The sequence below is a fragment of the Dendropsophus ebraccatus genome, chromosome 13 (genome assembly GCF_027789765.1).
Source record: "Dendropsophus ebraccatus isolate aDenEbr1 chromosome 13, aDenEbr1.pat, whole genome shotgun sequence".
Taxonomy (NCBI): Eukaryota; Metazoa; Chordata; class Amphibia; order Anura; family Hylidae; genus Dendropsophus; species Dendropsophus ebraccatus.
In genome coordinates, this window is record NC_091466.1 from 63,693,299 (window position 1) to 63,708,647 (window position 15,349).

The 15,349-nt window shown below is 47.0% G+C and overlaps 1 protein-coding gene across 4 annotated transcripts in view; it reads left to right on the top strand.

The window, feature by feature from the left end:
• Positions 1-15,349, top strand: part of LOC138771209 (guanine nucleotide-binding protein G(I)/G(S)/G(O) subunit gamma-2) — a 149,926-nt gene that overhangs the window by 129,424 nt on the left and 5,153 nt on the right. For 3 of the 4 annotated variants that reach the window (XM_069950767.1, XM_069950768.1, XM_069950769.1), the window contains 2 exons: positions 6,326-6,384; positions 12,026-12,141. In XM_069950767.1, coding sequence (XP_069806868.1) covers positions 12,055-12,141 — 87 coding nt within the window. In that variant the 5' untranslated portion in view covers positions 6,326-6,384; positions 12,026-12,054. Of the gene's footprint in view, positions 1-6,325; positions 6,398-12,025; positions 12,142-15,349 lie in introns of all 4 variants that reach the window. The other variant, XM_069950770.1, reaches the window with a different exon arrangement.

Below are 15,349 nucleotides of genomic sequence, written 5' to 3' on the forward strand. Positions count from 1 at the left end.
ACAATTCCCATCATGCCTGGACAGCCAAAGCTAAGGCTTATCCCCTCTCTCCATTCAGAGCATGAACATTCATCACACAAATTTTATTCCTTTGACCAAGTTTTTAGTCACGGATACCGTTCAGCTTATCAGATTCATTGGTGTCTTTCTACGTCTGGTATTTCTTCGCTTTCCTGAGTAATATGCCCTGAATAAGTAATGTGTTATTCTAAAGCATTTGAAACATGTACAAAAAACTAGGCGTGCGTTCCATTGAAAACAATGGCATGTGCAGACATTTTGCTGCTTGTCTTTTGGCCCATAATACCTGCAAGTGTGATGGAGCGATCTACTTTAATAGTTGTCACTGCAATACTCGGCCTATGATGGTGATTGTTGTGACGCCAGTGCTAGCCCTGCACACAGGTGTGATGTTGATACCTGCTTTAGTGTGGCCGGTCTGTAGTATTCCCCAAATGGTCGGTGACTTTGTGGGTTGTGATGGGTCCCTTGGGCTCCTGTCATAGTAGTCCTGAGTGGCAATGGACCCACCCGGGGGGTACCACTGTGTGGCTAGTGTGTATATGTGCTGTTGCACAGAAAAGGATGACTAAGTCCCAGTGATGGAAAAATAGAACAGCTTTACTGTACAGTCTCTTGAGCAAATAATCTTTGTACAGACTTTTGTGCTGCTGAGATGCTTGAAGGAGTAGAATATAGTAGAGGTAGTTGTAGCGGTGCTTGAATAGTTGGAAACGGAGTAGAGCAGTGCAGAGGAGAGGGGTTTGTCAAGGGAGTCCCAACTCAATGTAGTACTGTGCTCTGCTGAAACTTGAAGAGATACTTGAGAGTGAGACGTTTACTTGAACCCGTGTATAGACTTTAGTCTGCCCATCTTCTGCCTACAGTGTCGAGCTTCCCGTTCTAATAGGGTAATACAAGTCCCAGCCTTGGTTATCGGGGTGAAGTCTTCCCGGTTACCTGCACTGTGAGAATACGTAGACCTTCTTAGTAGCTTTGTTCTATCCAGGCTAGCACCTCTTGTGTATCAGAATACTGCCCTGCACCTTTTAGACAGGTTCACGGCGTGGGCTAGGATGATCCCCGACTCTTCTCCCTTGGTAGTGTCTAGCACTGCAGAATAAATATAGTATATAGACTGAAAGAACTCAGTGTCTCTGGTTGCTTCTGCATACACATGTGTCTTAGACTCAGACCAAAACTAGACTGAACACTGACTTGTCCCGGACAAGGGTCCTGGCAGAGCCAGGCCCTGGCTTGGCTACAGCAGGGACGTCTTTTCTGTGTGTCCTTCTCCCACGAGAATCTGGGTAAGACTAACGCGACACCTCCTCCCACCAAATAACAACTTCCTACAGGGCTGTGTAAGGGACTCTGTGAGTGGTGTGCAAGGAAAAGGTGAAGATCGTTAGGCTACAAAGAAAGAGCATCTCCCATAGGTTAGGAAAGCACATGGTACATATAAAAAAGTAACTTTTTGTTGGTTTCAGCTGTGCAACACATAAGAGAATACATACAAAACACTGACATCTTGTGGTGAAACTATAAAATGCCTTCATTACCCCTTACTTAACCGAGAGTAAGAAGCTTTTGCGACAGGTGTAACTGAGAAAGAACACCTGTGGTGGGACACCACACAAGTATATGTTAACCTGGCCTGGCACAACACTTACTGTATATTGCAGAATTAAATTAAGCCGCTGAGTTGCTTTGGATTTGGCATTTCCTTTGTTTTCACCCTTTAACACCCTCTATAAGGAACTAGACTTCTATACAAGAGCCCCCAAGTAGTCTACAACATACCACCATAGCAGGGCCGTTTCTGCCATGAGGCGGAATGAGTATTCCGCCTCAGGCGGCAGATTCTGCACCCCTGCAGGGGGCGGCAGACAGCAGCCCTGCAGCCGCTCACCTGTCCTGCCGCAGCCGTCCCGTCCCGCCGTCAACGCTTACCGCTGTCCCGCGCCGTCAGTCAGCAGCTGTCATCGCCCTCCAGCGAGTCGTGAGTGCCCGGGGTCAGCGGGGGCCGCGATGCCCCCGCTGACCCCAGGCACTCACGACTCTCTGGAGGGCGATGACAGCTGCTGACTGACGGCACTGGAGCGCGGAAAGGAACAGCGGTGAGCGTTGGCGGTGGGACGGGACGGCTGCAGCAGGACAGGTGAGCGGCTGCAGGGTTGGGAGACAGCGGTGAGCGTTGGCGGCGATGACAGCTGCTGACTGTCGGCGAGGGACAGCGGTAAGCGGGACGGGACGGCTGCTGCAGGACAGGTGAGTGGCTGCAGAGCCGGCCCAGGGGGGGGGGGGGTGCGGGGGTTGCAGGCGCGGGTGATTCGTTTACGGCGGCGGGGGGGGGGGGGGGGGGCGCAGGCGCGGGTGATTCAGTTACGGCGGCGCGCGGGGGGGGGGGGGGGTTGTGAGGGGGCGGCCGCCTGAGGTTTGCCTCAGGCGGCAGAAACCCCAGAATCGGCCCTGCACCATAGTAGTCTACAACCGCCAGAGTAGTCTATAACAGCAACAGCGGATGTATCTAAACCTTGTACCATAGCAGCAGATAGAAAACGCTGTCCAACAGACCAAGCTCAGGGCAGGCAGATGCTAGTCAACATAAGAAACAGGCAAAAGGTCAGGGCAGGCAGAGACTAGTCCACATAACAAACAGGGAGAAGGTCAGGGCAGGCAATGGCTAGTCAACATAACAAACAGGGAGAAGGTCAGGGCAGGCAGAGACTAGTCCACATAACAAACAGGGAGAAGGTAAGAGCAGGCAATGGCTAGTCAACATAACAAACAGGGAGAAGGTCAGGGCAGGCAGAGGCTAGTCCACATAACAAACAGGGAGAAGGTCAGGGCAGGCAATGGCTAGTCAACATAACAAACAGGGAGAAGGTCAGGGCAGGCAGAGACTAGTCCACATAACAAACAGGGAGAAGGTCAGAGCAGGCAATGGCTAGTCAACATAACAAACAGGGAGAAGGTCAGGGCAGGCAATGGCTAGTCCACATAACAAACAGGGAGAAGGTCAGGGCAGGCAATGGCTAGTCAACATAACAAACAGGGAGAAGGTCAGGGCAGGCAGAGGCTAGTCCACATAACAAACAGGGAGAAGGTCAGAGCAGGCAATGGCTAGTCAACATAACAAACAGGGAGAAGGTCAGGGCAGGCAGAGGCTAGTCCACATAACAAACAGGGAGAAGGTCAGGGCAGGCAGAGGCTAGTCCACATAACAAACAGGGAGAAGGTCAGGGCAGGCAGAGGCTAGTCCACATAAGAAACAGGCAAATAGTCAGAGCAGGCAGAGGCTAGTCCACATAAGAAACAGGGAGGAGGTCAGGGCAGGCAATGGCTAGTCCACATAACAAACAGGGAGAAGGTCAGGGCAGGCAATGGCTAGTCAACATAACAAACAGGGAGAAGGTCAGGGCAGGCAGAGGCTAGTCCACATAAGAAACAGGCAAATGGTCAGAGCAGGCAGAGGCTAGTCCACATAAGAAACAGGGAGAAGGTCAGGGCAGGCAGAGGCTAGTCCGCCAGAGTAGTCTATAACCGCCAGAGTAGTCTATAACAGCAACAGCGGATGTATCTAAACCTTGTACCATAGCAGCAGATAGAAAACGCTGTCCAACAGACCAAGCTCAGGGCAGGCAGATGCTGGTCAACATAAGAAACAGGCAAAAGGTCAGGGCAGGCAGAGACTAGTCCACATAATAAACAGGGAGAAGGTCAGGGCAGGCAATGGCTAGTCAACATAACAAACAGGGAGAAGGTCAGGGCAGGCAGAGGCTAGTCCACATAACAAACAGGGAGAAGGTCAGGGCAGGCAATGGCTAGTCCACATAACAAACAGGGAGAAGGTCAGGGCAGGCAGAGACTAGTCCACATAAGAAACAGGCAAAAGGTCAGTGCAGGCATAGGCTTCAGGCAAGTCAGGTCAGACAGAGGCTGGTGAACATGAGAAACAGGCAGAAAGTCAAGGCAGACAAAGGCTACAGGCAGAAGGTCAGGGCAGGCTGAGGCTACAGGCAATCCAAGGCAGACAGCGGCTAGTTAACATTAAAAACAGGAAGAAAGTCAGGGCAGGCAGAGCCTAGTCAATATGAAAAACAGACAGAAGATCAGGGCAGGCAGAGGTTCCAGGCAGGTCAGGGCAGACAGGCTAGTAAAAATGAGAAACAGGCAGAAGGTTAAAGGAGAAGTCCGGCCAAAATTTATTTTTTATATGTTATTACTTATGGAAAGTTATACAATTTTCTAATGTACATTAATTATGGAAAATGCTCATATACTGCTATTTCCCTTAATTTAATGTATCAGGAAGTGTTAGAATTCAGAACCTCAGTGTTAGAAGTGTTAGAATTCTCAGAACCAGCGACGTCACGACGAAGGGTGTAATTCTTATGGAGTGTCCAGCAGGGGGCGCTCTATATATAGAAGTCAATGAGTACCATTGACTTCTATATATAGTGCGCCCCTGCTGGACACTCCATTGGAATTACAATGGATGTGTGTATGTAATGTACTGTACTTTGTGATTGAATACATTTATGGAATACTTTGAGGAGCAAGTGTCCTTGCTCCCCAAAGTATCCCATAAATGTAATCAATAAATACATTTGCTGGGCACCGAGCAGGGAGGGAGAGAGGTGCCATCTACCTCCCCCCTCCCTGCTCGGTGCTGGGAACATATACAAAGTACTACTCCCCCATTATCTGCAGATAATGGGGGAGTAGTACCTGTGCTATCTTATCGCTGCCCGCGCCGCCGCTCTCAGAAGTGCCGCCTGCTCCGCCACCGCCGCTCACATAAGTGCCGCCCGCTCCACCGCCGCCGCTCACAGTAGTGCCCCCTCCTCCTCCGCTCCCCCTCTGCTCCCCCTCCTCCACGAAACACTATGGCCCCGCTGACTCCCCGCCGCCTGCCTGTGCCGCTCCTCACACTATCCGGCCGTCCACCGCTCTCTGCTCCTGCAGGCCGTCCGCGTCAGCCCTCACCCACCCCGGCCTGGGACACCAGGAAGCACCAGGAGCGCCGTGCTGCCGGCCGGGGTGGGTGAGGGCTGACGCGTCCGGCCTGCAGGAGCAGAGAGCGGTGGACGGCCAGATAGTGTGAGGAGCGGCATGGGGAGGCAGCGGGGCCATAGTGTTTCGAGTAGGAGGGGGAGCGGAGGAGGAGGGGGCACTACTGTGAGCGGCAGAGCGGAGAGGGCGGCACTTATGTGAGCGGCGGCGGCGCGGGCGGTGATAAGATAGCACAGGTACTACTCCCCCATTATCTGCAGATAATGGGGGAGTAGTACTTTGTATATGTTCCCAGCACCGAGCAGGGAGGGGGAGATAGATGGCACCTCTCTCCCTCCCTGCTCGGTGCCCAGCAAATCTATTTATTGATTACATTTATGGGATACTTTGGGGAGCAAGGACACTTGCTCCCCAAAGTATTCCATAAATGTATTCAATCGCAAAGTACAGTACATTACATTACATACACACATCCATTGTAATTCCAATGGAGTGTCCAGCAGGGGCGCACTATATATATATAGAAGACAATGGTACTCATTTACTTCTATATATAGAACACTCCATAGGAATTACACCCTTCGTTGTGACGTCACTGGTTCTGAGAGAATTCTAACACTTCCTGATACACTAAATTAAGGGAAATAGCAGTATATGAGCATTTCCCATAATTAATGTACATTAGAAAATTGTATAACTTTCCATAAGTAATAACATATAAAAAAAATAAATTTTGGCCGGACTTCTCCTTTAAGGCAGACAGAGGCTACAGGCAGAAGGGCAGGGCAGGCAGAGGCTACAGGCAGAAGGGCAGGGCAGGCAGAGGCTACAGGCAATCCAGGCCAGACAGAGGCTTGTTAACATTGGAAACAGGCAGGCAGAGCCTAGTCAATATGAAAAACAGGCAAAAGATCAGGGCAGGCTGAGGTTAGTCGACATGAGAAACAGGTCAGGGCAGACAGAGGCTAGTAAACATGAGAAACAGGCAGAAGGTCAGGGCAGGCAGAAGCTAGTCCACAAGAGAAACAGGCAGAAGGTTAGGGCAGGCAGAGGCTAGTCAACATGAGAAACAGGTAGATGGTCCAGGCAGGCAGTTAGCAAAGAGAATGGTCAGGATACCAGTCAGGTCAGCACCTGGAAATGCTATCAGAAACCTACGCCATCATGTGGTGTTTTTTTTTTTCCGTATTTTATAGAGGAGACCCGGCGGTGCTACAATGATATCTATAACAGCAATATTCCTATATGTGACTCTGATTATTGGGTATTCTCATATATTTCATTAAGTTGTCTTTTCTATTGACAGAGGAGAATAGAAGAGATTGGTGAAGAGCGACAAGAAGAACAGACCCGACCCTCATCTTGGTAAAGCTTTCCGGTATTTTCATACATTAGCGGTTCACATTTTGTTTGATGTCAAAGCAGATAACATCGTAAAGAGAGTATAAAGTAACTGAGTGTCCCTGGTCTTTTCCTATACATGTCAATGCTTCAATGCTTGACCCCAATGTATCAATCATGTGCAATAAACAGGTTCTGACTCTAGATGCCTTTATCGTGCTTCGTATTAGGCCCAGGCATGATCCAGTCCCATCTACCATTCCTATGTCTTATCGAAGAGTATTATGTGTTTTCCATGATGTATGACTCGGCTCAGAATATTCTCCCAACTCCTCTTTATTAGTGTATCACCCCCCAGGCTTTGGCTTTCTCCCTATAATAGTCTTTATTCTAACACCTCACACATCATAATCCCCTTCCTAGAAGGCTAATAGTTATTTTATCTGGAAAACACCCTCAGGCCATCTAGTGTTGGGAATGCTCATCACCGTCTTCTCCCGATGGATACTGTCTCACTTGTTGATTCCTTATCTCGTGCAGTCAAATTATGGAGGATGGTTTGTCCTGGATATCATCAATGGACTGATCACTCATTATTGGGGCTTTGCTCATGGGAATGATGAAAAAATTTTTTTATTTACAAACAGTTAATTTTTCACAGATGAACAATGTATCCTTGTTCCGAAATAATTGTTCTTGTCATTTACTTTCACTAATATAATGGTTATTATGGGTAATCATAGTGGGCGGTGTTAAAGAGGAGATTCCATAAAGACAACCCCTATCTCTTAAAGACTTAAACTAACAGTGAGGGGTTCTGAGGACCAATGCTATCTGTTACTGGCCAGCTGCCTTGTATTACATTGGAGTGGACAATATGTAATACCATTGCTTTCCTCTAGTGGCCACTGCAGGAAAAAAAATGTTCAGTTGACAAACCTACAGCAATCAACTGATGACCATCAGCAGTATCTCATCTGGAGAAGTGGTGGTCCAGGTGGGAAACCACAAGTTCTTTAGGTGGCTGCAGGTTACTGGGTCGGTCCCTAAGGGCGGGTTCACACTACGGAATTCTCGCGGGCAATGTCCACGGAATTCCGTCAGCTGTCCGCCAGCACGGGCACGCGCTTTTCCGCCGGCTCCATAGACACCATTCTATGGGCCGGCGTATTCCGCGATCCGCTGAAAGAAGTGACATGACACTTCTTTCAGCGTATAGCGGAATACGCCGGCCCATAGAATGGTGTCTATGGAGCCGGCGGAAAGGCGCCCAGATGTGCGGGCGGACAGCTGACGGAATTCCGCGGACATTGTCCGCGAGAATTCCGTAGTGTGAACCCGCCCTAATACTGAGTAACAGATCCCTCTGTGTCCGCTAATAGAAAGAGATCTAGGAATGGGGCTGCTGGGGACTACGGTGGATTTATTTAGCTTAAATAAAAAGCGTGGGACTTATTGTTACTGTAGAGGAAGGGTCAGAAGCAGGTGATCCGCATCCCCCTCCTTATCCCCTTAAAAAGCACTTATATCCAGATGTCAGAAGATGGGCCATCCCCTGAAATTAACTTTGTATAGATCTCACATCGCTGCCTCTCCTAGGAGCCATTATGCCTTACTGGAGAAGAGAGGGATGTGACTGTCTCCATTGAGGATAAATTATAAGGCTGGCTAGTATTTCAGGAACTGGGTGATCTAATGTGTTCATCTGTAATCTGCATAGAACTCGTGCCAAACAATGGCTTCCCTCAACCTGGCAGCTGGCAATTAGAAGGGGTGTCTGGGAGGGAGACTGGCACTGCTGTTAAATCGTAAGACCTGGTACAATGGAGTGGTGAAGGGAGATTGGCACTGCTTTAGGAAGACCTCATAAAATGGGGGTGGGGTAGGGAAACTGGCACTGCTGTTATAAGATCTCAAAGAATTGGGGGGAGGGGTGAGATTGGCACTGCTGTAGGAGACCTTGTACAATAGGGTGCGAGAGGGAGACTGGCACCGCTTTAGGAAGTCCTTGTACAGTGGGGTGGCGGACTGGCTCTGCTATAGGAGACCTCGTACAATGGGGTTGGGGGGACTGGCACTGCTCTACAAGACCTTGTACAATGGTGTGGGGAGGGAGACTGGCTTTGCTGTAGGAGACCGCATACAATGGGGTGGGGGAGGAAGACTGTACCTGCTGTAGGAGACCTCATACAATGCAGAGGAGGAGGCTTTCAGCTGCTTCATCTTTTTCTTTATATATAAAAGCTAGCACACATAGAAAATTGAATATTCACCATCATTATGGGGGGAAGGGGTCCTTCCTTTGTATATACAGTAAACACCTTGTTCAAAGCATCCAGAGCCTTCTTGAGGGGCCCGGTTCTCACTGAGGAGATCCAGCTCAGTAGACTCTTACAGGCAGTGCTCCATGGGTTAAATTTATGCAAAGAAGCTCTCCTCCAAAAAGAAGTGAACTCCCTCTCTAGTACCCCCTACAAAGGCCAACCCTAACATAAAGAGGCCAAACCAGAGTCTTCTCCAACAGGAAGAGTCACACATTTTGTATTCAGCTGATTTCTTATCTTCTTCTTGTTCTTCATCAGTACAGATCAATATACTGTTTGTCTACATGAGCCACAACTCTGAAGGTTTTGGTTCTTGTTAAGGAGATCCATTTGGTGCATGAGGTACTACATGCAATGATTCCTGGGGGGGGGGGGGGGGATTATGCAAATTAGCTGTCCTCCAGAAGGAAGAAAACAGTCTCTCTAGAGCCACCTGTGGTGTTGGGTATAGGTGTTGTATTGTTGGTGTTGTTGTATAGCTCAGCCAACTGTGGTTTTGTCGTGATGCCAGTGCTAGTCCAGCACACAGGTGTAATGTTGGTACCTGCTTTGTGTTGTGGCTGGCTGTACTTCCCAGAAATGGCCGTTGACTTGCCAGGTTGTGATGGGTCCCTTGGGCTCTTGTCATGGCAGTCTTGAGTGGCAATGGACCCACCCGGACTAGCAGTACCGCCACCCACAGAAAGGGGAAAAAGAACCCAAGGTGTGCAGTTGGTGTGTAAAGGTGCTGGTACGTAGGAAAAGATGACGGAGTCCCAGTGATATAAAAATAGAACAGTTTTACTGTGCAGTCTCTTAGTAGTACAATACACTTTGGTAAAATAGATCTTTACACTAACTTTAGTGCTTTACTTGGTTGTGCCGAGGAAGTGCTTGAAGAAGTAGTGGTAGTTGTAGCGGTGCAGTAGAGGAGAAGAGTTTGTAGAGGGAGTCCTAACCCAATGTAGCAATGTTGCCAGAACTTTGAGATAATACTGTAGAGTGAATACTTTAGCACCCTAGTATAGACTATAGTCTTACCACCTTGTGCCCTTTAGTGTTAATTGTCCCGTTGTACTTGGGTGATACAAGGCCCAGTTGTGGTTATCTGGGCAAAGCTAAGTTTCCGGGGGTGTCCCAGTTACCTGCACTGCGAGATAGGATACATAGACCTTCCTAGGTAGCTTTGTCCTATCCAGGCTAGTTCCTCTTGTGTTTCAGAATACTGTGCTGCAATTTTTAGACTTTTTAGGTTCACGGCGTGGGCTAGGATGTTCCTGGACTCTTCTCCCTGTTTAGCACTGCATAGTAGATAAAGTAGAAGTACTGGAAGAACTGGTTGTCTCTAACCACATCTGCACACACATATACTAGACTAGACTAGACTAGACCAGACTGAACTGACTTCCCACATGTGGCTAACTAACTCCAACTATAGGGGCTGTGTGTGTGAAAAACAGGGATAGGTAGAAGAAGAGAGAGCACCTCCTATAGGCTAACACAGAACACATGGTAAATCACTAACATTAACCCATTGCCAACTTCAGCTGTGCAAACAAGAACAGAAGGATATAAAGAACACGGACACCTAGTGGTGAAACTAGAGAATACTACCTTCATCACCACTTAACCTGGAGGGAGATCTTTACGACAGGTGCCTAGGGCATTTAACAGTGGGACACCACACACCTATAGGTAGTTACTAGTACTCCACAGATCTACACCATAGCCCATCACATCTAGCCAACCAGCACCCTGCTTTGTAGGTATAAGGGGCAAGAACCCTGAAACTTCTGTCTACAGATGGTTAAGGCTAATCTCTAGTCAGGTATCGCTAGTGTTGCATTATGAAAGTGCTTCCTAACCTGTGCCTATTCAGCATTTACAAAACTACAACTTCCAGCATGTTGGAGAGCCATAGGTTAGTGGGTCACAGAGTAACTACCTATAGGTGGCTTCAGAAAGAAAGTTTTTCCTTTTGAAGAGAGAAAGAGATTATGCATACTGTTTTCCAAGTTTTTTGTCTTTACAATTTTTACCCTGTAAATCTTGGTGGCGGGTTCTAGTATAATTGTATGCTACACTGTAACTTAATGAACGCAGAATTACTACACGGCGGTGACAGGTGCGCATTAATCTTCACTCGACTCGTCAGAAATGTCATTAAAATGCAGCGTTACCCAAAATGTAATCATGATTCTGATTCTCGGCCAAGAAAATTTTACTTTACAAATTCATTGCGGGCACACGTTAAGAAAAATCCCCTATACCAGCAACTAAGCACGTAACCCATCAGGGCACGCATCTTCTGGGGGCTTCACTGACTCTTCATTACAATGTGAGACAACACGACCGCTGACTGTTTAGTAAAATATAAAAAAAAGTAAAAATTCTGTTAATGAATAATAATAATAAACATTAACGGAGCGGGACGACATCTGAACATTCTGTGCAAGGAACCTGATGTAACCCAAGTGCACTCGCCACGCTGAGAGTATGTTTATTTATTATACCGAAATTAGCCTAAAAATTTCATCAAAATGAATCAGAATTTTTTTTAGAATGCAGAAAATTTTATTCTATTAAACAAAAGGTGTATATAAAAGTGATCCAAAATGCTCGGTTACGCCACGGCTGTGGATTGTGGTTGGCTCTTGACTGTCGCAGGATTGACTATTTTCCCTTGGCACAAAGTCACGGCCTGACTCCAGTCCCAGGTTCTTCCAGCTCGCTCCTGCTGCCACATCTCATATACTACTGACTCCTGGAGGTTTCACAAATCAATACGTCTAAGAATGGAAAGGTCACGTCGGTGATATCGATCTGGTGAAATCCGCTGGGCCGAGGTACCCATGATGTCACTACCACCCCATCCTATATGTCATTAATTTGTCGTTGGGTTAAAGGGGTTTTCTGGAAGACATACTCACCTCCCTGCTTGCTCCTGGACCAGCACCGCCATTGCCTGGTGGAAGTGACCAATGACATCTCCTTACACTGAGCAGCGATTACAAGAGCAAGACCAACGACTGGCTGCAGAGTCCCATGATGACTACACAGGCAAAGTCTTTAGTGTAAGGTTTTCCATTAATGTCAAATACATCTGCTCCTTGGTGGACATCCTTGGGAGCGACCAAAACCCCACGACCACCTAGAGCATGTCCCTGTCCACAGAGGTGTAAAGGAAACAGCATGCCTGTCCAGCTACTAAGGGTTTTTGGTCGAAGCCACCTAGGGTTAGCGGGCAATAGAGGCCAATCATTTGCCCTCCTATAATCTGACCCTGGTTTTAGCTATTTACTATATGTGATTCATGGCCAAACTCGTTGTTAACTATATACCGCCATGTTTTTATGTTTCAGCACTCCATAGAAGACAAGCCGGCAGCCTAATGGCGAGCAATAATACGGCCAACATAGCGCAAGCCAGGAAGCTGGTAGAACAACTGAAAATGGAGGCCAATATAGACAGAATAAAGGTAAGAGTATATAATATGTCATACATGTCACATGTATATATGTTGTTGTGTATAATCTATCAATAATGAGATCTAGCATGGGCATAGAGAACGATGAACCTTATCAGCTGCTGCCTGACACTAGTAATCTCCTGAGCCCAGTCTTGGAGCCTACCTCATAGACAGACAACAATGGGCAAGATCTCACCTATTGACATAAATAGGGAAGGTGTTTGGGCATGCTGCATGACCATTACAGAAGTCATTCCACAGGGAGAAAGAGGTGGAGCTGCTGTTGACTGGTTTTGCTGTAATTTTGTACACACCTTTTTGCAGCAGCCTCCTCCTTATCATCACAGACACAACAAGGTTAGTTTTAGGCCTAGTGGTGAGACAGGATTTTTAAAAATAATATTGATAGCAGAATTACCAAAAATTGTTAAAAATTATGTTTACCATAAAAACCTTCAATAGCAGGTCGATGACCATTGACAAATTCCCTTGAAATCTTGCGGAGACCGGAGATAGATCCTGTAACTTTTGGGCCCCATGTACTATATCTCACTTCTGTTCCGTCCACACACACTGTTTAAAAATTAATACAACGGAAATAAAAAAAATCCCAATGAACTTTTCCTTCATCAGTGGATTTAATGCACAATGTGATTTGTAGAATGAAGCGACTACTGTGTGAGTGTGTAAAGCTTCTACCCATGGTGCTATGAATAATGGAGATGAATACATCAAACGGGGAGAGATGGGAAGATGCAGATGTATCTGGATAATTTAATACATGGAGATGCACGTGGTGCCATTAGCCCGGCTAAATTCTTCATAAGCCAACTCTCCCGCTGTGCTCGTGCTGACAGCTATTAATGTCATTAAGACTCTGGTTAACTCTTGGTGCCTCCTTGAGTCCTCCAGACTCTTATACAAAACCTAAAGGGAACATCCCCGGAGTTTAATCATAGAATTGTTTATTATACAAGAGACTGGGGAAGAGAAATAATGTTTATGTTCATCCTTTTATTGTTTGTTTGTTTTTTAATCTTGTAGTTATGTATTTTCTAAAATTTCCCCGGGGGCGGCCATAGTGGAGACGTATGTTTACTGTGTAAATATATAGGCCATGCAGCTGGTTGTGTGGTTGTGTAAGCTTTATGGCAGCTGATATTAATGAGAATTCATAGTTTGAAAAGTGTCAATAGACACAATAATAGTCTATAGTACATGCTTTTCCCTAAAGACCAGGGATTGGCTAATAAGCTGACTCCTCCTTCTAATGATAATGAGATGACTCTGCTGACTCCGCCCTCTAATAATGAGATGACTCTGCTGACCCCGCCCTCTAATAAGGAGATGACTCTGCTGACTCCTCCCTCTAATGATAATGAGATGACTCTGCTGACCCCTCCCTCTAATGATAATGAGATGACTCTGCTGACCCCTCCCTCTAATGATAATGAGATGACTCTGCTGACCCGCCCTCTAATGATAATGAGATGACTCTGCTGACCCCTCCCTCTAATGATAATGAGATGACTCTGCTGACCCCGCCCTCTAATGATAATGAGATGACTTTGCTGACCCCTTCCTCTAATGATAATGAGATGACTCTGCTGACCCCTCCCTCTAATGATAATGAGATGACTCTTCTGACCCCGCCCTCTAATGATAATGAGATGACTCTGCTGACCCCTCCCTCTAATGATAATGAGATGACTCTGCTGACCCCTCCCTCTAATGATAATGAGATGACTCTGCTGACCCCTTCCTCTAATGATAATGAGATGACTCTGCTGACCCCTCTATCTAATGATAATGAGATGACTCTGCTGACCCCTTCCTCTATTGATAATGAGATGACTCTGCTGACCCCGCCCTCTAATGATAATGAGATGACTCTGTTGACCCCTTCCTCTAATGATATGGAGATGACTCTGCTGACCCCTTACTCTAATGATAATGAGATGACTCTGCTGACCCCTTCCTCTAATGATAATGAGATGACTCTGCTGACCCCTTCCTCTAATGATAATGAGATGACTCTGCTGACCCCTCTATCTAATGATAATGAGATGACTCTGCTGACCCCTCCCTCTAATGATAATGAGATGACTCTGCTGACCCCTTCCTCTAATGATAATGAGATGACTCTGCTGACCCCTTCCTCTAATGATAATGAGATGACTCTGCTGACCCTGCCCTCTAATGATAATGAGATGACTCTGTTGACCCCGCCCTCTAATGATAATGAGATGACTCTGCTGACCCCTCTATCTAATGATAATGAGATTACTCTGCTGACCCCTTCCTCTAATGATAATGAGATGACTCTGCTGACCCCTTCCTCTAATGATAATGAGATGACTCTGCTGACCCTGCCCTCTAATGATAATGAGATGACTCTGTTGACCCCTCCCTCTAATGATAATGAGATGACTCTGCTGACCCCTCCCTCTAATGATAATGAGATGACTCTGCTGACCCCGCCCTCTAATGATAATGAGATGACTCTGCTCACCCCTCCCTCTAATGATAATGAGATGACTCTGCTGACCCCTTCCTCTAATGATAATGAGATGACTCTGTTGACCCCTCTATCTAATGATTATGAGATGACTCTGCTGACCCCTCCCTCTAATGATAATAAGATGACTCTGCAGACAACATCCTCTAATGGTAATGAGATGACTCTGCTGACACCTCCCTCTAACGATAATGAGATGACTCTGACCACCCCACCCTCTACTAATAATGAGATGACTCTGCTGTCCCCTCCCTCTATTGATAGTAAGATTACTTTGCTGACCCTGCCGTCTAATAATAATGAGATGACTCCTCCCTCTAATGACGAGATGACGCTGCTGACCCTGCCCTCTAATGAGAAGACTATGCTCACCCCGCTCTCTAATGGTAATGAGGACTCTGATGACTCCTCCCTCTAATGATAAGATGACTGATGACTCCTCCCTCTAATGATAATGAGATGACTCTTCTGACCCCGCCCTCTAATGAAAATGAGATGACTCTTCTGACCCCGCCCTCAGACAGATGGTAAGAGTTATAATAACGCATACTCCCTATCGCCACCATTATCTCTGAGCCCTGACCCCGCTGCACAGCACTTCTAGGATTGGAGTTGGCATGTGGGTAGGTCTGTCTGCTCAACCAATCAGTGACACCTATGTAACCCCTGATTGGTTAAATGAGCAATTCCTTGTGGCAA